This window comes from Lepidochelys kempii, chromosome 10 (genome assembly GCF_965140285.1).
Source record: "Lepidochelys kempii isolate rLepKem1 chromosome 10, rLepKem1.hap1, whole genome shotgun sequence".
Lineage (NCBI taxonomy): Eukaryota > Metazoa > Chordata > Testudines > Cheloniidae > Lepidochelys > Lepidochelys kempii.
In genome coordinates this window covers 8,688,751-8,707,964 of record NC_136389.1, presented here as the reverse complement: position 1 = coordinate 8,707,964, position 19,214 = coordinate 8,688,751, and the positions used below count along the sequence as shown (strand labels likewise).

The 19,214-nt window shown below is 48.8% G+C and overlaps 1 protein-coding gene across 2 annotated transcripts in view; it reads left to right on the top strand.

Moving 5' to 3' along the window:
- Positions 1-13: 13 nt before the first annotated feature.
- NATD1 (N-acetyltransferase domain containing 1) overlaps positions 14-19,214 on the top strand; it is a 37,645-nt gene continuing 18,444 nt past the window's right edge. The window contains exons 1-2 of one of the 2 annotated variants that reach the window (XM_073361882.2): positions 14-119; positions 477-738. In XM_073361882.2, coding sequence (XP_073217983.1) covers positions 642-738 — 97 coding nt within the window. In that variant the 5' untranslated portion in view covers positions 14-119; positions 477-641. Of the gene's footprint in view, positions 120-458; positions 739-19,214 lie in introns of those variants that run through there. The other variant, XM_073361881.2, reaches the window with a different exon arrangement.

The window sequence follows — 19,214 nt, the reverse complement described above, 5'->3', positions numbered from 1 at the left end:
TAACTGTAGTGACATAGCTGTGCCGGAACATTTCCCCGTGTAGGTGAGCCCACAGAAAGAATGGAAATGATTTCGAATTTCCTTTGGGTGACACAGAGCAGGGAAGCCTGTGACGCCAGGTGAGTTCAGCTGCCCCCTAAGGACAATCAGCAGGCTCTGTAATAATTTCGGAGGAGGAAATGAATCACTTGGGAGAAATGAATCATAAAACTACCCCCTTGCTTAAGACAGCATGATTCTTTTCCCTTCAGCAGAGAAGTTCACTTCTCTATATATGGGGGAGGCGCGGAAGGTGCGGGAATGGGGGGTGGGTTTCAAGGTGCAGTGTTCCTTTAAGAGTCGAATGGAATGTATCAAAACAAAAAGGCTGCTCGGGCATTGGCTGGGAGGTCAGCACGTGAGTTCACAGCTGATTTCCTGGCTTTTTTTTTTTTTTTTTTTTTTTTTTTTTTGGTGTGTGTGTTGCCGTGTGTCAGTTTCAGCAGGCGCTCACCATGTCTCTCCCCGCCGGTCCTCGTCCTGTCCCTTCCCCCTGCTGACCAGGGAGAGAAGGAGTGAGTCCAGCCCTAGAAGAACGAACGACATCTCTCTGCCCCCGTTAAAAAAAAAAAAACAACCACCATCACCACCCACCCAGCAGCATGGCACATGCCGCTCAGCTCAATATCCTGGAGCAGAACTGCCCCATCCAGGTGGAGCACGATCGCAAGAGGAGACAATTCACAGTGCGGCTGAATGGTAAGGTTCCGGCTGACCCTGGGATCTCACTTTTCTTTCTTCCCTTTCTCTCGCTGTCCTCCACCCTCACCGGTTTTCTATCTTTTGTTTGCAAGTAAAGCAAAGAGGCTGGTAACGAGAAGAGTGCCCTCTAGCTAAATCAGGGACTGGCTTTCCTCTCACAGCTAGGGAATTCTCTCTCCTTCTTCCTTTTCCTAAATTATTTTACAGCAACATCGAGGGTGGTTATGCAACAGATTAGTTTTGGTGTCAACAAAGAGCCACTGAATAGCAAAGAGCGATAGAGGAGGTAAAGGAACATGCCTCAATCTATTCCCCTGCAAGCTCTTCTCTCAGTAACCTTCCATTCCTCTAGCCTGTCTTTGTTACTTTCTGGTAAACTGCTGCTGTATCTGTTCCCCCTCAGGTTGGTAGAGGAACACCTGTCCCTTAAGATGTATTTATAAACATTTTTAGCTGTGCACAGCTGGTTACCTTGTCTGGCCTGAACAAGAGCTCTGTGAATCTCCAAAGCTTGTCTCTTTCCCCGACAGAAGTTGGTCCAATAAAAGATATTCTCTCACCACTTTGTCTCTATTTATAAACAGACCACTAAGGTTGATACTACCCACTTCTTCCCTTTTCTGTTAACTGCCTCGATTGCCAAGCCCTCCCTATATACTGACTAATCACAGTTTAAAAAAAAATGTAAACTCCCCTCACTGACATATCTAACTAGCCCTGGATCATGTGCTCAAAACTAACAGGAGCAGATAGCAGGTTGTTGGTTAAATTCCTTTTGTTTTTTAGACTGGTGATGGGAAGGCACAGAGTGGAAATAACGGACTTTCTGTAAATTACTCTGAGATGTGAAAGATTATCCACAGCTTTTTGTTTTCAGGACAGGGGAGATAATTTTGATAGGTGCTTACAAAACAACATTTTAAAGCTGGATGGGAACTTCTTGGAGTGTGACTTCTCTGGCTTTGGTGTGCTCTCAGTGAATTGCACATAATGAAAGTGGTAAGAAGCCAGGTTGCAGATTTAAAAAAAGAAGTAATTTCTACCTTGGAGTGTAGAGTTGTAGGGGGAGGAAGAAAACTGTTAGGCCTTAATTCTGTAAACACTTATGCATATACTTAACTTGGCTGCTGTGAGCAGTTTCATTGATTGAGCGGGACTACTTGTGGTAGTCAAGTTAAGCACATGTGTAAGTATTTGCAGGATTAGGACCTCAGAGGCTACAAGCTGGCCTATAACATTCAGATAATAGAAATTAAAGCTTGATGTAGCTAAATAAATTTGAAGTCCTCTCCAAGACCCCAATCCTAAAAGTGCAGAGAGCTCTTGGCACGAGGCCAGGGGAGGGGCTGTATCTGATCTGTTTTAGGCCCAATCTGTGACCACTTAGCACAGGAGAAATCCTACTGAAATCAGTAGAACTACTTATGGGCATGTTTGCAAGATCAGAGCCTGTTATAGTTAGTAATGCCACAACAATCTGGTTCTAATGTGGACCCTAGTAGCTATCCCTCTTGCTGCATTTGATTAGCTGTAAGAATGAGAAATAGGCACCCAACAATATCTCCTGTTGTCAGGCAAAGATTTTCTCAGCCTGTTTTAATGGTTAGTTCCAAATGTACAAAGATCCCAAAGGCTGTTTTGTTTTTTGTTTTGTTTAGTTGAGCAAAATAGCCTGTCTTCTGGCTCTACAGAAATTGCAGGGTAGATTGCTTAAAAATGTCAATGGATAGTTCAGAAATTATATGTGCAGTAGGAGGCATTCTCAATAAAATAACAAGAATAGTCCTACATTTTATTCTAGTTTGTCTGTCTGTTTGTTTGTTTGTTTTTTAAACCACTAATTACAAGTGCAGTCTTCAGGCTCAGCAATGGGTGAGCAGGACCGGACACTAAAGGTTGCAAGCTGAGTATGGGGAGATAGAGAAACTGATTAAGCCAAGCGGTCTCTTGGAATTGCAAGAGATCAAAATAAATCCATTGTGATGGGTTCCCACTTGAAACCTGTATGCAGAGTCATAAATTGGTGCCATTGTTTAAAACTTGTTTGCACATGCAAAAAGTGAGGGGAAGGCTATGGGCAGCAGATTATTAGGGATTTAATTTCTCATCAGAGTACTCCAGATTAAAATCTCTGGCAGTCAGGTTGTTGGCAAGTGATCCTCAGCAGCTTGAAGGGGGGCTGGTGGAGAATACACTTCAAACAAACAGAAAACCACCTATTCAAAAATGTAATGTGGATAAGCTAATTTCAGCCTGACACAAAATGAGTCACTTCAGTAAGGGACTGATTTAACTCCTGTGAGGTCAATGAGAATCATTTCAGTGGGAGATGGATTGGGCTCCAATGGTCAGATTTTCAAGAGGTGGGTGTGCTGGCTGTCAGTGCCTCAGTGGTTGCTGCTGAGTATGGGGCATGTGAGAATCTGGCTTGGATTCTTTTGAAAACTTGGTCCTCCATGATTCCAAATGCAACATCTCAGCAATGGTATGGTGAGCTACTCCTATCACTGTTAAGTACTTCTATGCCACCATTCATCTGCACAGTTTAAAACACTGCATAGAAATTTAGTAGTATTGTATCCATTCTGTAGATGGGGAAATGGAAGTACAGAGAAATTAGGTGACTCATATAATGAATCAGTGGCTGAGGTGGGAATAAAACCACAAACTTGTCCTAACCATTCAAATATGCTCCATGTTTATTGCTCCAATGTCAATCAATCTATTTTTATTTTCACATCATTATTAGCCATTGGTTTATAAAATCAAAACCTAGAATGCAGTCACAAGATAAATGTCTCTTATTAGGAGAATGTGGCTTGGTGCTTGTTTCCAATAAATCCCTAGCAGTGAGAGACCTTCCATCTGTCCCATTTCTGTTGTGCTTAATCTCAGCGGCACTTTAATGCCCTTGTTTGAATTCTCCCTAACACAGTAAAACCTGCAAACATAGGTGGAGTTCCTGTGAGTTCGAAGGGGTACCCAGATCACAATGCTCTTGTCATATGCAACATGAGGCAGGCATACCAACAATTCCCTGATCCCCTCACATACCATCTACGGACTTCAGGAGCCATTGCTAGTTCAAAAACACCTAATGGTACTGCTGTGTCTGAAACACAGAAGTAACTGTATATAGGTTAAGAATAGGTTTCAGAGTAACAGCCGTGTTAGTCTGTATTCGCAAAAAGAAAAGGAGTACTTGTGGCACCTTAGAGACTAACCAATTTATTTGAGCATGAGCTTTCGTGAGCTACAGCTCACTTCATCGGATGCATGTTAAGAATGTGTCAGTATCTAAAGCTGTTCATGGTTCATCATTGTTTCCGTCTGCTCCCTGTGCCTAAGCTGATGAAATTCTCTTCTCTCACGTGAGGCATATTAATCATCTTACGGGGAACTCTTAGCTTCACCCCATTTCTCCCCAAAAAATTCTTTGCCATATATGGCTTATAAAATTCTGAATAAAAGCAGCTGCTTCATTTTAATGCATTCCCATTCCTTCTTTGCCTCCCAAATGCTGAAGGGACCTAAAAGTGAATTTGGCTATAAACAGACTTCACTGAGTTTCATTGAGCTAACTGGATTTTTAATCAGCTAAGGTTGTGTTAGAAACCCAGGCGAAGAAAACTGTTCACAGTATGACGTTCTTTTTAAGCTGACCGAGCTCCTGTAACATACCACAGCTGTCCTCTCCAACTACTTAATCTTGAGGTAAATTCTCAACAGGAAACTGTTTTAAAAAAAAAAAAAAAAAGTGAGCCCCTCTGTTTTCTAAGTAAGTCCCTTTCAGTGGCAGTTGCATTGTCTCTGCTTAACACTGTATGCCGTGGTCTGTTTCTTCCTGTAGTAACATGCCAGTTGCTTAGTGTCATTGCTAAGAAATCTGGTCTTGCTCTTGGTAGGGTGCTCCCTGGATCAGACAGATGCAGTAGCTTCTTAGAGCAACTTGTTCCTCTTAATTCGGCCTTTCTCTTCTGCAGTAACTTCCTCTAACAGCTTTAATGATCCTCTTTGAACTCCCCAGCCATCAAAGTTTAGGAATAGTGTCCTCTCTGAGCTGAGAGCTGGGGAATGATCTAGTGAGGAGAAAATAAAACCATTCCCTGGGAGTGGCTTCTACCTATTTTTAAGGAACTGTGCCAGTTTACCAAAGTAGGAGTCAGATTCACAAAGTCTGGGAGTGTTACTCTGGATTTACACCAGTGTAACTGAGATAAAAATTTGGCCCAAAGGCAGCAGCTCACGTCAGCCCTACCCTTCATTACATTGGGTGCACAGAATGCTCTGTTGTGGACTGGACCATGCAGAAGCAAATGGGAGGCAAGCAGCAGAGAACACCTGCCTTCAGTCTCATCTGTCTAGTATCTGGACATCTCCCACATCTTTAACGTATCCCCTAGCACCCCTGGGAGGGAAGGAAGTATTAGTGTTCTATTGCACAGACAGGGAACTTACACAGTGAGGCTAAATGACTTGCCTGAGATCACGCAAGAAGCCTGTAGCAGAGCAGGGAAATGACCCCTGGTCTTCTGAGTCCCAGGCTAGCACCCTACCCATTGGACCATCCTTCGTTCGTGGCCTCATGCTCCTCATGAAAGTCTCAAGCAGTAGTAGCGACTAACATCTTAAAGCCTGAGAGCTGTTTGAAAGTGGAGAGGGTGAGGAGCTGGTGAGACAGTGCTCTTTTGTTACACACAAAATCCATTTTGGCCGGCCGGCCATCTGTCAGCTCTGAGTAAATCCCAATTTCACGGACTGCCCAGAAACAGTGAAGTTAGCCCAGTATCGTGATTTCTTTTTCCTACAGCGTGAAGGCAGAAGTGGGAATGTCCACTTCCCCTTCCCTGCTGTTGAGAAAATCACAGCCCTGGGGTAATATGGCCGCTGGTGGCAGGGGAAGGGGACTCTAACCACTTGGCACCAGCTGCTTCCTGTGTGGCTAGCCAGTAGGGAGAGGGGGCCGGCACTGACAAGGTGAGGCAATTCGGAGCCCCAGCCTGGCCCACCCCACAGCACCCGCTTGGCGCATGAGCGGGTGTGTGAAGGGGGCCCTCCCCGGGTGGGTGGATCAGGGTGTGTATGTGAAAGGGACCTTCCCCAGCAGGGTGTGGGGGGGTTGGATCCTGGTCTCGCCCGGATCCTTGTGCTCCAAGTGGCAGATGCTAATCTCAGCTCCTGCAATGTCTCCCCTAGGCCTGCTGGAGGCTGCTGCAGGGTGGTCTGGGGCTCCTAAATTCTGTGTGTTGTCGGTGCTGCCCCCCATCCCAGGCTGGCCAGACAGGAAGCAGCACCAGCAGCCTGGACTAGAGCTGGGCCATACGGACAGTGCCGTGTGTAAGACACCATCTACCCATCATACCACATACGCTCTATCCCCTGGGCTGGGACTGGCCTGCCACCTATCCACCCCTCTCTGGGACAGAACCAACCCACTACCCCCCATTAGCAGCTGGGGCCTCAGCCAGGAGGAGGAAGCTGGGACGCCGGCTTCCATCTATCCACTGTTGGAAAAGTCAGAGCAGTTTGTGGGGAGGGGGGACTTGGTGGCTGTGCATCTCCCGTGAAATGCCAACACTTACCCATGGGGCTGCCCTGATGACTTTATTTTAATAACCCATGATTTACACAAGGCCTTATCTTTAAGGGAAGGTGGAGCTGGATGGGCTTGTGATCTTAAGACCCAGAACAGATGCCATGTGTTCTCCTCTTTGTGAGGAAAGGTTAGCTGCTAAGTGACCACATAATGTTTGACTCAATGAAACTCTTGTATAATAATAATAATAAAAAAAAAAAGAGAGAGAGTCACGTGCTGAATGCACTTACAGCCTGATTTTAAGAGGGGCCGAGCACCCACGATGCAGTGAGGGCTGCAGCCGTTGAGCACCTCTGCACTCAGCTCGCTAGTGTGCTTAGCCTGTATTAGATCTACTGAAAACACAGAGCATTTCCTGACGGGCTGGGCTCGATTTGTTTCGTTTTGTAAGACTAGGAACTAAATTCAGAGGAGGTGTGTAAAGGAGCGTAATGGTGCAACCCCCGCAGTGTAGACAAAGCCTTAGATTCCAGTTCACTTGGTCAGACTCCCTTAGACCTACTCATACATCCGTGATTCACATGCCAAGGAGCCAGAAAAAGCCGGGGGTGGGAGGGCTGCTATGCACCTCATTACATCGTCCTCTTAGTTGCTTCACTCCTCTCTTCTGACCCCTCAGCTGCTTAGTTGCACTGACTCAGACTCCCTTATGTTCAGAGGGCCAAATTCAGAAGGTAATGTGCAAAGGAAAGGAGTGTCTGCAAGTTGCACACGATCATGTTTACTGCCTCGGGACCAGCCAGGGTGGGGGCGCCATTGAGTCGAGCGCTATACAAGCAGAGTAATGCCATCCCTGCCCCCGGAGAGTTTAGGGCTCGTCTACACTACCTGCTGGATCGGCGGGCAGCGATCGATCCAGTGGGGGAGTCGAATTATCGTGTCTAATACTCCCCTTACTCCAGGGAGAGAGACTGCAGGCAGTGGTGAGCTGGAGCCGGTTGTTAAATTTAGAAGCCCTTTTAGAACCGGTTGTTCCGCGAAGGACAACCGGTTCTGAAAGGGCTTCTAAATTTAACCGGTCAAAAGTGATGCCTTAGGCGCCGACTCCCTGGGTGCTCTGAGGCTGGAGCACCCAAGGGGAAAATTTGGTGGGCGCAGAGCACCCGCCGGCAGCTCCCCGCCCCACCCCCGGCCCCAGCTCACCTCACCTCCGCTCCACCTCCGCCTCCTCCCCTGAACGCGCCGCCCCGCTCTGCTTCTCAGCCCCCCACCCTGGGCTTCCCAGGGAGGCGGAGCTGAGGTGAGCTCGGGCGGGGGGGGGGGGGGCGGCATGAGGAGGACCGCCCGTGCCGCAGCAGGTAACCCCGGGGGGGGGGGCGTAGGGGAACCGCTCCACGCCCCAGCTCACCTCCGCCACCCTCCGTCTGAGTGGGAAGCCACGGCCTGCTTCTCAGTCCTCCCCGGCTTCCCGCCGAACAGCTGATTCGCAGGAAGCCGGGCGGGGCGGGGTGCGCGGAGAAGCAGAGCGGGGCGTGTTCAGGGGAGGAGGTGGAGCAGAGGTGAGCTGGGACCAGCACCCAGGGAGTCGGCGCCTAAGGTGCCACTTTTGATGTGATCAGTGGGGGAGCGGCCGCTCCCCCCCAGCTATGCTCCCCCGCCCCTAGGAGCCAGAGGGACCTGCCGGATGCTTCCTGGGAGCTGCCCTAGGTAAGCACCGCCGGGATTCCCCACCTCGTCCCCCGGCAGGTGCCTCTGGCTCTTAGGGGTGGGGTGGGCACCCACTACGGTGGCCCACGAGACCCTCCTGCCCGGTTCTGGGGGCAGTCAGGGGACAGGGGAGGGGGGTGGATGGGGCAGGGGTCCTGGGGGCGGGGCGTCAAGGAACGCAGGGGGGTTGGATGGGGCAGGAGTCCTAGGGGGCGGGGGAGGGCAACGACCCCCTCATGGGGTGAGGAGGGAACCCGTTGTTAAGATTTTGGCAGCACATCACTGACTGCAGGCTTCTTCCTTGCTGCCACCTACACTTTTGCTGGCCTCCAGGCTTTATAGAATCCCTTGCCTATTCCCTCACAGGTGAGCTTCTTTCTGATCAAAGCTCTCCACACTGCCTAAATCTTCCTTGTTTGCTGCATACTTGTGATTGGGCCTGCCTGGCTTAATTCCGCTCTCTCAGGGCTGATGTGGGGCGTACACCCCATCACATATAGCTGTCCTGGCAAAGTACCCATCGTGTAAGCATGGCCTTCGAGTCCCCTCTGAACTCCCCCGTGCATCTGCCACCATTTCAGGAGATGAAAATAAATGCTTGAATTGCCTTGGTAGCAAGCTTAGGCACCTTGTCCTGACCTCACCCATCCTGGGTGATCATTACTTTTCCGCACTGTGGAGAGGGAGAGATTCCTGCTTTGGCATATCTGTGTAAGAGAGGATCAAAGTGGACCTTGCACAGATAGGGAAGTCAAGGATTCAACATCTCAGCTGGCCAAGGGGGAAACTTAACTGTGAGCTGGGATGGCACCAAATAGAATCATACTTCATTTTTCAGTCACATTTGTTTGCAGCACACTCAACCCAAGAGTTTGTAACTGATCCCCAGTCTCCTACAGTGCTAGCAGAGCCCATTCAGAGGCAGGAGAGGTATGTGAAAATGACATTGTGGTGACTCAGCAGAGTTAGTTAATTTAACCAAAGACTCAGGTTCCATTTTATTTCTTGGTGAAAGTTCAAGAGTTCTGATTCTAAGTTCTGATTCTATCTTATCTGAGTCATTCACCCCTATTGCACGGTGTAATTCTCTTAAACCAGTGCCCTGAAAGGAAAAGAGCTTTTGAAATCCTGGTGGGTGTCTTTACCTGTGAAATCATGATGGCTCTTTGTTTTCTGTGTTCTGAACCTGTCCGTTTCTTATGGCTCTACCCACATGTAGAATTCAGCAGCCGTTCCGTGTTCAGGTACAAACTGTTGCAGATGGCATAAACACACTGTGTTATCTCCGAGGGATCTTACTTGTGTTCTCTCTTGTGTGGGTATTTTCCGTGTACAATGGAGGTTATTCTGAATGGAAGGGTTGCTGTTTGTGTCTGGAGGGGAAAACCTCTCATTCAGAGAAATATATGCACGTAGTTCTTTTCTTTCTGGGGGTACCTGACAAACCAATAAACTCCCAGGGTACTTGCACGAGACAGCAATGCAAGAGGAAACTGTCCTGATGCAAAGACGAGATCTGCTAAATACGCTTTCTTCATACCGAAAGAACAGAGTTGATAAAAGAGCAGAACCTTTTGATCTGATAGCTAGTCAGTGAATGGCAGTTTGTCACATACCTGCTCATCAGATTTCTGAGATACATGTTCTCCCTCTCTTCTGCCCCGCCTCTTGTCCCTTCTGTAACGGTTTAGCTCATGGAAGAAGCTGATCTCTCAACTCACTAAGTGCCTGACCACAGCTTGTGGGGATGGCTGAGAAGATAACGTTGCTAGAATCTGGGTTTTGTGATGGGAAGCCAAAGCCCTTGACTGTCTTGTTTGGAAAGTGTTGGTTTACCTGGCTGTAACTGAATATTGCTGATGACTGATTGATTGCAAAGGTGAGGTGCTGCTCAGCTTGCCTGACTCGAGTTCAGGATTCATTAGCTCTGGAGATTGCTTCTCCCCCGTTGGATTCCACCCTCCCTCTGCACTGCAGCAAGGCCCGGAGCATGACGGAGTGGAGAAGGTGGCCCAGTCTCTTAGCTTTCCTCCATCCTGCAGGGACTGCTTTGACAGGGTGACTTCTTTTGGGACAAGGAGATGGTACTCCTGCATCTGTTCTGCAAGGCTCAATTGTAGGCTTTAGATCTGCTCCTAAGCACGATCCCTGCTCCAGGATGTCACCAACTCCTCTCCGCGGAACTATGAAGCTATTCAGAGCTCACTTATGTGATGCAGCCTGAATCTCAGTTGCGCATTTTGACCTGGCCTGCACTAGGTGTTTCCCTCATTAGTTACCAGGTGTTAGCTAACCTGGTGAGAACACACCTCTTTTCCTAGAGATTGTGCCCCTGTGCTCTTAGTTTGTCTTGAAATGAGACATGATGAAGGATCCCCATAGTGGGGGAATTGCCTCCTCACCCCGTCAGCTAGCTGTTTGTTTGTGCCCTGATGCAAGAGGGTTTATATCCCTGACATGGTCATCCTGCCTAACGTACCTGCCGACGTTGCACCTCTTCCTGCCCACTCTGCTTGGTTAATTTCCAATTTATCATCTCTGCCGTAGGCTAGTTTCTGGAACCATTCAAAACTGGCTGGAATGTGTGCTTGGGAAACTTGCCTGATAAGTTTCACTGGAGAGTTTAAAGGTCTTGGTCTTAGACAAAAAATTCCTGCCAGTGCCAGGAATGCACTGATTCAACATTAATGTTAACGCAGCATTAGCACCGGTGGGAATCCTTTGTAAATTGCCCCTGATAGACTGTGCCTCTGTCAAGCAATAGCAACAGGGAGGGACCAGATGCTGAGGCTATGTCTTACATGTAAAACGTAGAGATACTTCATTACCCATGGCAAACTCAGTCAACCAGCACGTCCGCATCCTAAAAAGCCCACTAGGGCTACTCCCGTTTCTGCCACAACTTCCAAAGCTGATCTCCGGGCAGTTAATTGAATGGCTACACCCCTCATTCCCAAAGTCAGTGGGTTTCAATCCATTCAGTTTCTCATAGGAAAAGCTTTACAACATGGCAATGAAAAGCCATCAGTCTCTTACTCAGCCAGGGTCACTGCTGCAGGGGAATCCTGGACTGTGAATTGCAGGAGTCTGACTGGAGGTGAGAGGGCTCTGGGAAGCTTTTGGCCATATAACTTCATCTTTTTGGGATGTGGCTGTTTGGGCTGGATGGGGAGGGAAATTTGGAGCCCTGGGAGATGGAAAACAAGAAAGAATCAAGAAAGAGAATCCAGACTCTGGCTAGAAATGTCTGTGCTTTGCCCCATTAGCTCGGAAAGGGCCCTGGATGGGAGTAGCACATGCTGGTGGTTGTCTTTATAGACTGTTTGTATCTTCCATACTGTCCCAAAGGGGTGAGTTAGGTAGTGGGCACCCAGTGACCCTGTAAGCTAATGCAAAAGCTATTAAGGCAGTTGTTCTCAAGTTGTTCTTGCAGCCCATCTTGCTATGAATTGATGCATCTTTCCTGTGCCCCTCAACTGCCCTGCCCTGTACAGTCACCCTTCCCTCTCCTCATTGCACACACAACAGAGCAAGGGAGGCGGAATGTTTCTCTCTTCTGTTCGCAAGTGTTTAGATCTCTTCCTCCTTTTGCTCCTCCCACCTGCTCAGGACAGAGGCCGGGGATGCCCATTTTTGGGCCCCATCAGGCTGGGGCCGCACATGCTGTCCTGGCTCAGCTAAGTGCCATGGGAGCAGAGGAGAAGGCTGGGGCAGCAGGAGACTGCAGACCTGTATATATGAGCCGCTCCCAAGGCTTGCTGGGTTAGGAGCCACCACTGGGTGAGGGAGAGAAGAGGCGAGCAGCTTTGCAGGACGCATTTAGTGGGGGTGGCATGGATCAGACCTGTTTTTACCATTCATTTGCTAGTCCTTTTTGTAACAAGCCGAATTCAAAAGTCTGACTCGCTGGATTTTGACTCTAAATTCTCAAGCACCATTTTTCTTCCTTTGCCAATCTGTAGATTTCAGTTATCATCGCTGAAAATATTTGATGGTCAGTTTGTGTGCGTACGGTGAAATCGACCTTTACCGATGGTCTGACCTTTACCGGACCTTTACCTTCCCAAACCTACCTAGGGGGTTAAGGGGATGTTCCCGGTAACCTTTAAATCTAACATTTCATCTCTGGTCTTCCTCCTAAATTAGCTCCTCTCCCAGGTCCGGTTCTCTGCAGGAATGCGCACTGTAGGATATTATTATAGACATTGTAGGATATATAGCACTGTGGTAGCTACTTGATAGTGCGTGTACAGTGGCAGCCTTTCATTCCTGATTGAGTTCAACAGGCCTGTTGTGCCAAAGTATCTCGAGACCCCGGGCTGTGAGGCGGGCTCGGAGGCGTCCTGTGCATTCCAGCTGGACTCCCCTCCTGGGTTTGCAGACAGCCAAGTTCCCCTGCAGTAAAGCTAGGTTTCAGAGTAAGCTGTAACAGCTGGAGCTGCCTTCCTGGGCTAGAGGAGGGGATGGATGCTGGAACCCGGCAATGCCTCTGTCTCCCTGATTGGTTTGTGAATTCCCTGTTACAGCAGAATTGTAACTTCCCTGGCTGCCATTCTATGTTCTTTGCAGTCTCAGGGGATCTTGCCTTTTTCTGATTTCTCTCCCCCACCCCCACCCACCCACTTTGACATCAGGAGGCTCTTCATGGGGTGTTGTGACGTTAGTGAAGTTCCTATTCATTTTTTTCAGTCATGCAGCTTATAAAACACACCTCAGCGGTAAGGACAACTTTCTGGCTAATCCTGTGTAGGGGGACAGAAGCCCTTAAGTAGAGTCTCTGGGCTGGATGAAGAGGAGATTCCCACGGTGATAAATCATTATTAGAGTGATGTTTCTGTGCAGAATGTGGAGGAGCTGTCAGAAACTCCACTGGGAGTAGGGAGGCCTGCTGGTTAGGGCACTAGCCTGGGACTCGGAATTCCCTGCTCCACCAAAGGCTTCCTGTGTGAATCTTGGGACAGTCACGTCGTCTCCCTGTGCCTCAGTTTCCTTATCAGTACAATGGGGATAATAGCTCTGATCTGCCTCACAGGGGTGTTGTGAGGCTAAATATACTGAAGACTGTGAGATGCTCAGGTACTATAGTGACTGGGGGTTGGCAGATAGATTCCAAGAGGTGGGTTACAAAGACCTTCACGGTGTCCCTGACAGGCTGATCCCCTCAGCATGTGGATAACATGACCTGCACCTTCTCACACCTGCCCAAAGCTGCTGATCTTGTTACACACCTTCCTTGTGGCTGTGCACTTTGTGAGTTACACCAGGTCAGCCTCTGTCAGGCACCGTGGGCCAAACTCGGAAGTGATGTGTGTTTGTCTAAGACACAGGTTCTCAACCTGCCAGTTGTGACTTGATGGGGCAGGGAGGGTTCATGACTTCTTTGCCCTTCCCATATTCCTGCATGGCAGGAAGTGGGGAGTGTCCCAGTACAGAAGAGGTTGGGAACACTGTCAGGGAATCTCTGCTCGTGTGACATGCAAGCTGAAGGGGTGGAGGAAGGTGGTGTTCATATCATCTTAGACTCTCTCCTGAATTTGGCCCAGAAAGGGACTGTGAATCCAGAGTGTTTGAATAAATGCAAAGTAACAAAGGTGCAGAGTTATTGGTCTCCTGCTGTCTGTGTGTCTCTCTCCCCTTCCCCCCCCTCCTCCCGTCCCCCTGGCCATGTGCTTCCTCATTAGTCAGCATTCCTGATTTGATCTCCTCTGGGTTTTAGCGCCTGAATGTACAAAAGTGTTAAGCAAAATCCTGGGATTGAAGGGAAAGCCCATGTGAGACAATAACTGGCCTTCCAGGGCTGCCCAGCCCGCGATCCCTGGTGTTCCCTGGACCACAGCAGCCTTTTGCTCCATCCCCCACCATGGCGCTGCCTGTCCTATTGTTTTCCCTGCTTGGAGGCTTCCTAGTATTGATACTGCCGAGATCAGCCCTCATTGTTCAGAGGGTGAGAGCAGGAGGCATTGCCCTGCTGGCTGAAGGGCTGGCGGAGCTTAGTCCAGGTTAGCCCACTCGTGCCAGTCACATGCTGATGGCGTCTTGTTCGTGGGCATGTCTCTCAGGATGGTTGGCAAGGGGTGTCTAATGCTTTCTAGTGTCTGGAACCCACTTCTCACTAGGGAACCGCAAACTCATCCGGCCTAACGTCTGCCTACCTCGCATGGCTTTATGCTCACCCACCCCAGGATGTCCCCTGATTGCTGATGTGGCATTCTCTGCCCTCTGATGAGCTGCCCCATTATTCCATAGGGTAAGGCCTTTCCCATGCCCAGATTGCGGGGGGAAGGCAGTTAATGTCTTCCCTGGTACTGCCGGCTGCAGTCCGTCCATTGAAATCCTGCGCAGTGTCCTGCGGGACCTGCTACATCCATAGTTCCTGGGGTGAATTGGGTCTAGTGGACTTGGCACTTTGAGCAGCCGCGCAGCTACGTTGCTACCACCCTTTGGCAGCTGGTGCCAACCTTCTTCCCACTTCTGACCCCCCGTCAACCCCACCAGACTGAATGAACTGGAGCTACAGTGGCATCCTGGCAACACCCAATCCGTGTGCAAACTGGAGCTACTTTCCTCTGGGTCTGCTGGGGATCTGCCCCATTAGGTGCTGCCCCAGCTTACACTGAAGACTTGAGGAGTTTTCTAGGAGTGTCTGTGGGAGCTGGTTTAAACCCTAAGTTTGTCACCTTGCTTCCACCGCTGCATAAGGGCCTGTTTTGATCATAAGCTGTTGGTGTGGTGGATGGCAAGCAACAGGGGTTGGGGGCTTGTGCTGTAGGTCTGCATGGTCTAAGGGGCTGGAGATTGGTTCCTCTGAAGCCTGAATAGTCGTGGGTTTTATGCAAGTTAATCTCCACGCTTCCTGAAGAGAACAGAAACCAGGGACATACTCTGTTCATGTCACTTTGTGCCTTCCCTAAACTGGGGTAGAAAGGTTTATTCTCTACTCCATCAGCTATGTAATCTGCATTGCAACCAGAAGAGCACATGTAATCAGCCCATGTGATGGTCCATCCTCTGTCCAAGGCTCCTTTGTGGAGAAGAGACCCTTGCGCGCTCTGATCAAACACCACAAGTGCAGCATTAAATCCTCTCCAAGACAAGATACTCTCGGGTTCGCTAAGACATGGGATCGCTGGTGAGAGAGCCCCTTGCAGATGGCTAGTTATTCAGGCTGGCTGAACTTCGTGGTGTCTTGGGGTCCAGTTGCTTCAGCTGATGCCTCATGAATGCTTCCTTTCTTGCCATCGTGGAGTCGGGAAGGGGCTTCTGTCACAACCTCTCAGAATCATTTTTCATTTCATTCTGTAGTGTCCGGGATGGGGGCTTTTTCAGCAACTCTCCTCCTGCTGCTCTCGACACGGGTACAGTGCCGCTACTTCTGACCGTGGTGGGAGGGTTGTGAAGACCAGGTGCGGGTGTCTTGTAACCACCCTGTCCTCTGAATTCTTGCAAAGGAGATTGTCCGTTCCTCTCCTGCCTCTGGAGCTCTAGCACTGCCCTACTCGGCTGGCACACGCACCATCAGTCTGGGAGTGTCGTGACTGGAACAAAGGAGGTGCCTGGATTCTAATACTTGCTGAGCCCCTGAGTCGCTGTGTGACCTCAGGAAAGTCGCCTGACCTCCCTCTGCCTCATCCAGGCAGCTGAAAAACCATGTATGTTTAAAAAAAACGGCGGGAGAAAGAGAGAGGAAAAAAAAGGGGGAAGAAAAGGCAGGAACCCCACTGAAAACCAGATGCTGCATCAGAGATAAACTGAAGAAAAATCCCGTCTCATTTCACAGCATCGTCAGGGGCACTTCCATGCTATGTAAAGCTTTCATTTGAACAGCTAAGACCTCTCTGTAAGTCTCTCTCCCAAGAGACTGGGGGGAGGGGATAGGTAATGGCAGACTGGCAAGATGCATGTGCTTATTGCTGTGGGTGGAATGAATATGGAAAAATCATCTCTTCGATGTTTCTTTCCATCTGAAAAATGCAGTTCATGTTCTGGCCTGTGGCTGTGTCAGATTCAGTCACACAGGGGACACATGACAATAATAATAACCAATTCATGCATCTCCCCACCTCCCTGCGCTACACGCAAGAAACGGGGTTGGTGCAACGTTAAGGTTGCACAGTGGAAATGGCATACACACAAAAAGACAAGAATGATAAAAGAGAAGGCCTCAACAGCCATGTGAATGGGATTGTATTGTACACTCCATTTTGGTATCTTTATGCTATATGTTTAATGACACAGGTGGTGACGCTGCAAAGGGGCATAAGCATGTGTCCTGCTGATTTCAATGGGACTCTGTGAGGGACAAACCGTACAGCTGCTGGGCATAGCCATTGCTGGATCAGGGCCTTATGCAGTACCATATTAATCTACCATAAGCATTTGGGCCTTGATTAAACAAAGACCTGAAGCATGTGCTTAAATTCCATTGACTTTAATGGAGCCTGAGATATTCTGCTGACTCAAGAAAATGTGAAATTACAAGCTGGGCTGGTAGTTCTGTCTACTGTTAAGGTTGCTTGACACTTCCCATTATAAGACTGTTGTCAATTGCTTATAACTTTGCCAAACTTTAACCGTTTGGGCTGAAACTTTCCATGTTGGGTTTCTGCCTCTGGAAGAATTTAAAAAATAAATAAAATCAGCCAAAACAGCTCTGCCTTTTCCAAGAACGAGGCTAGGGGAAAACACATTGCTTTGCCATCTAAAAAAAATTCTGGCAACCTTTCCTTTGAAAAGTTGTAATGCCTCCATGCCATTGAGAAGTGCCTTGAAATTTGGTAGCAGGGTGGTCTTCGTGTCAGAGATGTGCCTTTTGCCATCCCTAGGAAAATCTGCTCAAATCTGGCCAAGTTATCGGCCTTTGAAAAACTTCTACTTACGCATGCCCAGTAGAGCCTTGTTGGAGTTTAATGCCTACGTTCATGAAGATTCCGTCCTCACTGAGCGTGCTCGAGCCTCACATGGTTCCTAGTGTGCCATCCCATCAGAACGACTGAGCATGCTTCTCCGCGGGGCTGCAGCGGGCATGGATGGGGCTGGCAACCATATATAAGAGTAGAGAGTCTCACGCTCTCTTTCCTGTGTGTTATGGAGTGGGATGTAGGGGGTCTGGCCTAGTGGTCAGAGCAGGAGTCAGGTCTAGTGGGCGAAGCAGGTGTCCAGACGGGGGAAGAAAGCCAAGGGTCAGCACCAGAGTCAACTGCCAGTCACCAGAGCCAGGGGTCAAGCTAGAGTCAGAACCAGAAATCGAAGCTGAGGGTCAGACCCGAGGTCAGATGCCAAATGCCAGAGTCAAGGGCTAAGCCGAAGTCAAAGTCAGAAGTTGGAGTTGGAGCCAGGACTGGTCACTGAGGATTGGAGGTGAGGTGTGAGGGCAGGAGGAAAGGCAAGGAACAAGCATGGAGCAGGAGCATCGTGGGAACAGGGGGTAAGGCAGGAGCAGAGCAGGAATCAGGAACAGGGTTGGGTGCAGGAGGCAGGCACGAGCAGGGTCCAACACAGCCACAACAAGAAACCACCTTGTTGTTCAGACAAACTTCCTCCTGGCTTAAATAGTGTAGTTGGACCAATCAGTGGAGCCATGCACTCCTCCAATCACAGCTCCTATGCATGATGCCTTGACGGGAGCTATAGTCCTAGTAACTTCTCAGCCCACCAGGTTTCAGTAGACATTGGGTGGAGACCAGGATGTGGTGGTGGCGGCTGTCTGGGGACTCCCAGCCCTGGGTTCAAGACCTAGGACATCACACTGTGTTTTCAATTACACCTGCACCGGCACCCAGCCAGCATGGAGAAGGAAGCTGCCTGATTCAAATTCATAGGGACAAAAGCCCTGGACTGGGGTGGGGTTTGAGGAGACTGAGATTGGAAGTGGAGAGGAGGAAACTGGGAAGGGAGGGGAATATAACCATGACTGGAAGGGGAGAGATGGCTCAGACAGAGAGCCAGGAGGGAAGAATTGGGACTGGATGGGCAAGAAGACTGGAAATAGTGGAGAGAATGGGATTTGGAGGGGAAGACTAAAAATGTCTGGGCAAGGAGGCCAGGACTGGGATGAGGAGCCAGGGCTTGGGAAGAGACATGACTAGGACAGGTACAAGATGGAAGAGGTGGGTAGAAAGGATGAAGCTTTGGGGGAAGTGGGAGAAAAAAGGGTCTGTGCCCACTTCTAGAGGCTGGAATGGAGCTCAAGATTGCAGAGTCTCACCGTTCCTTTGCTGTCAGCAAATACCTGTGAAACCCACTGGGGCAAAGTGTGTAGTGTGTGTCTCATTCCCTTCTAGTGCTGGTCCACAGAGAGGATGACAACATACTACTGCTATAAGTGACTCCATTAGCTCAAGTAGTAGATGTCTGTGCAGTGGATCTAAAGATTGCAAACCTGCTGATGATCCATGGGGCTGTCAATATGATGCTGCATGAAGCAATGTGTATTTTCAGTTTGTGTTTTTGCCCTAGGAAATTACACACACACAGAAACAGGTAAAAGAACATTCAGGTTGCAAAGTCATGCACTCAGAAGTTGGGCAAAGCCAGAATAATTCTGTGCAACCTTAATTCAGCCACCTTCTGTTCTGCAAATGCATTATGATACAGTCTTTAATTACATGTTCACATACTTTTTTTTTTCGACAGTAATTTTGTTAGCTCTTCAATCAGCATAATATTGTATCTACTTTGGAAAATTCTAAATTGATCATATGAAGGGGAGGAAAAAGCATGACAAAAGCTTTTACTCTGACAAAAAAACCATCCAGGCATCCTTTATCCAACACTTCAAAACGAAACAAAACACAAGATCAACTATTTCCTTTGTGGGTCACTTGGAACCTTAATTTCTTAATTTCCTGATTTTATGTAACGCTTAACTGTGCATCCCTCACACAGTCTTTTGCATTTAATTTGCTCCCTTTTTAAAAACGTTGATAAAGCAAGAAAAGGCAAAACGAGACCAATCCAGCTATTCAGGTACCAAAGCTTCCGAATCTTGCCAGTGAAGCTTGTCAGGCCCTTGCTCCAGAGCCGTTCTGCTGTTGGAGGGACCAAGTTCCCGTGACTTTCCCCAGTTTGTAAATTGCTTTAAGCAATAAAGCCATGGCATGCCCGGATGGATGCCTGCACCCCCATGGACTTCAGTGGGGCTCTTCATGGACCTTCCACACAGGATCAGTGCCTGTGCACGCTCAACTGGCCGTGGACACATGCAGCGTACACCTATGTTTACCTGAGCGCC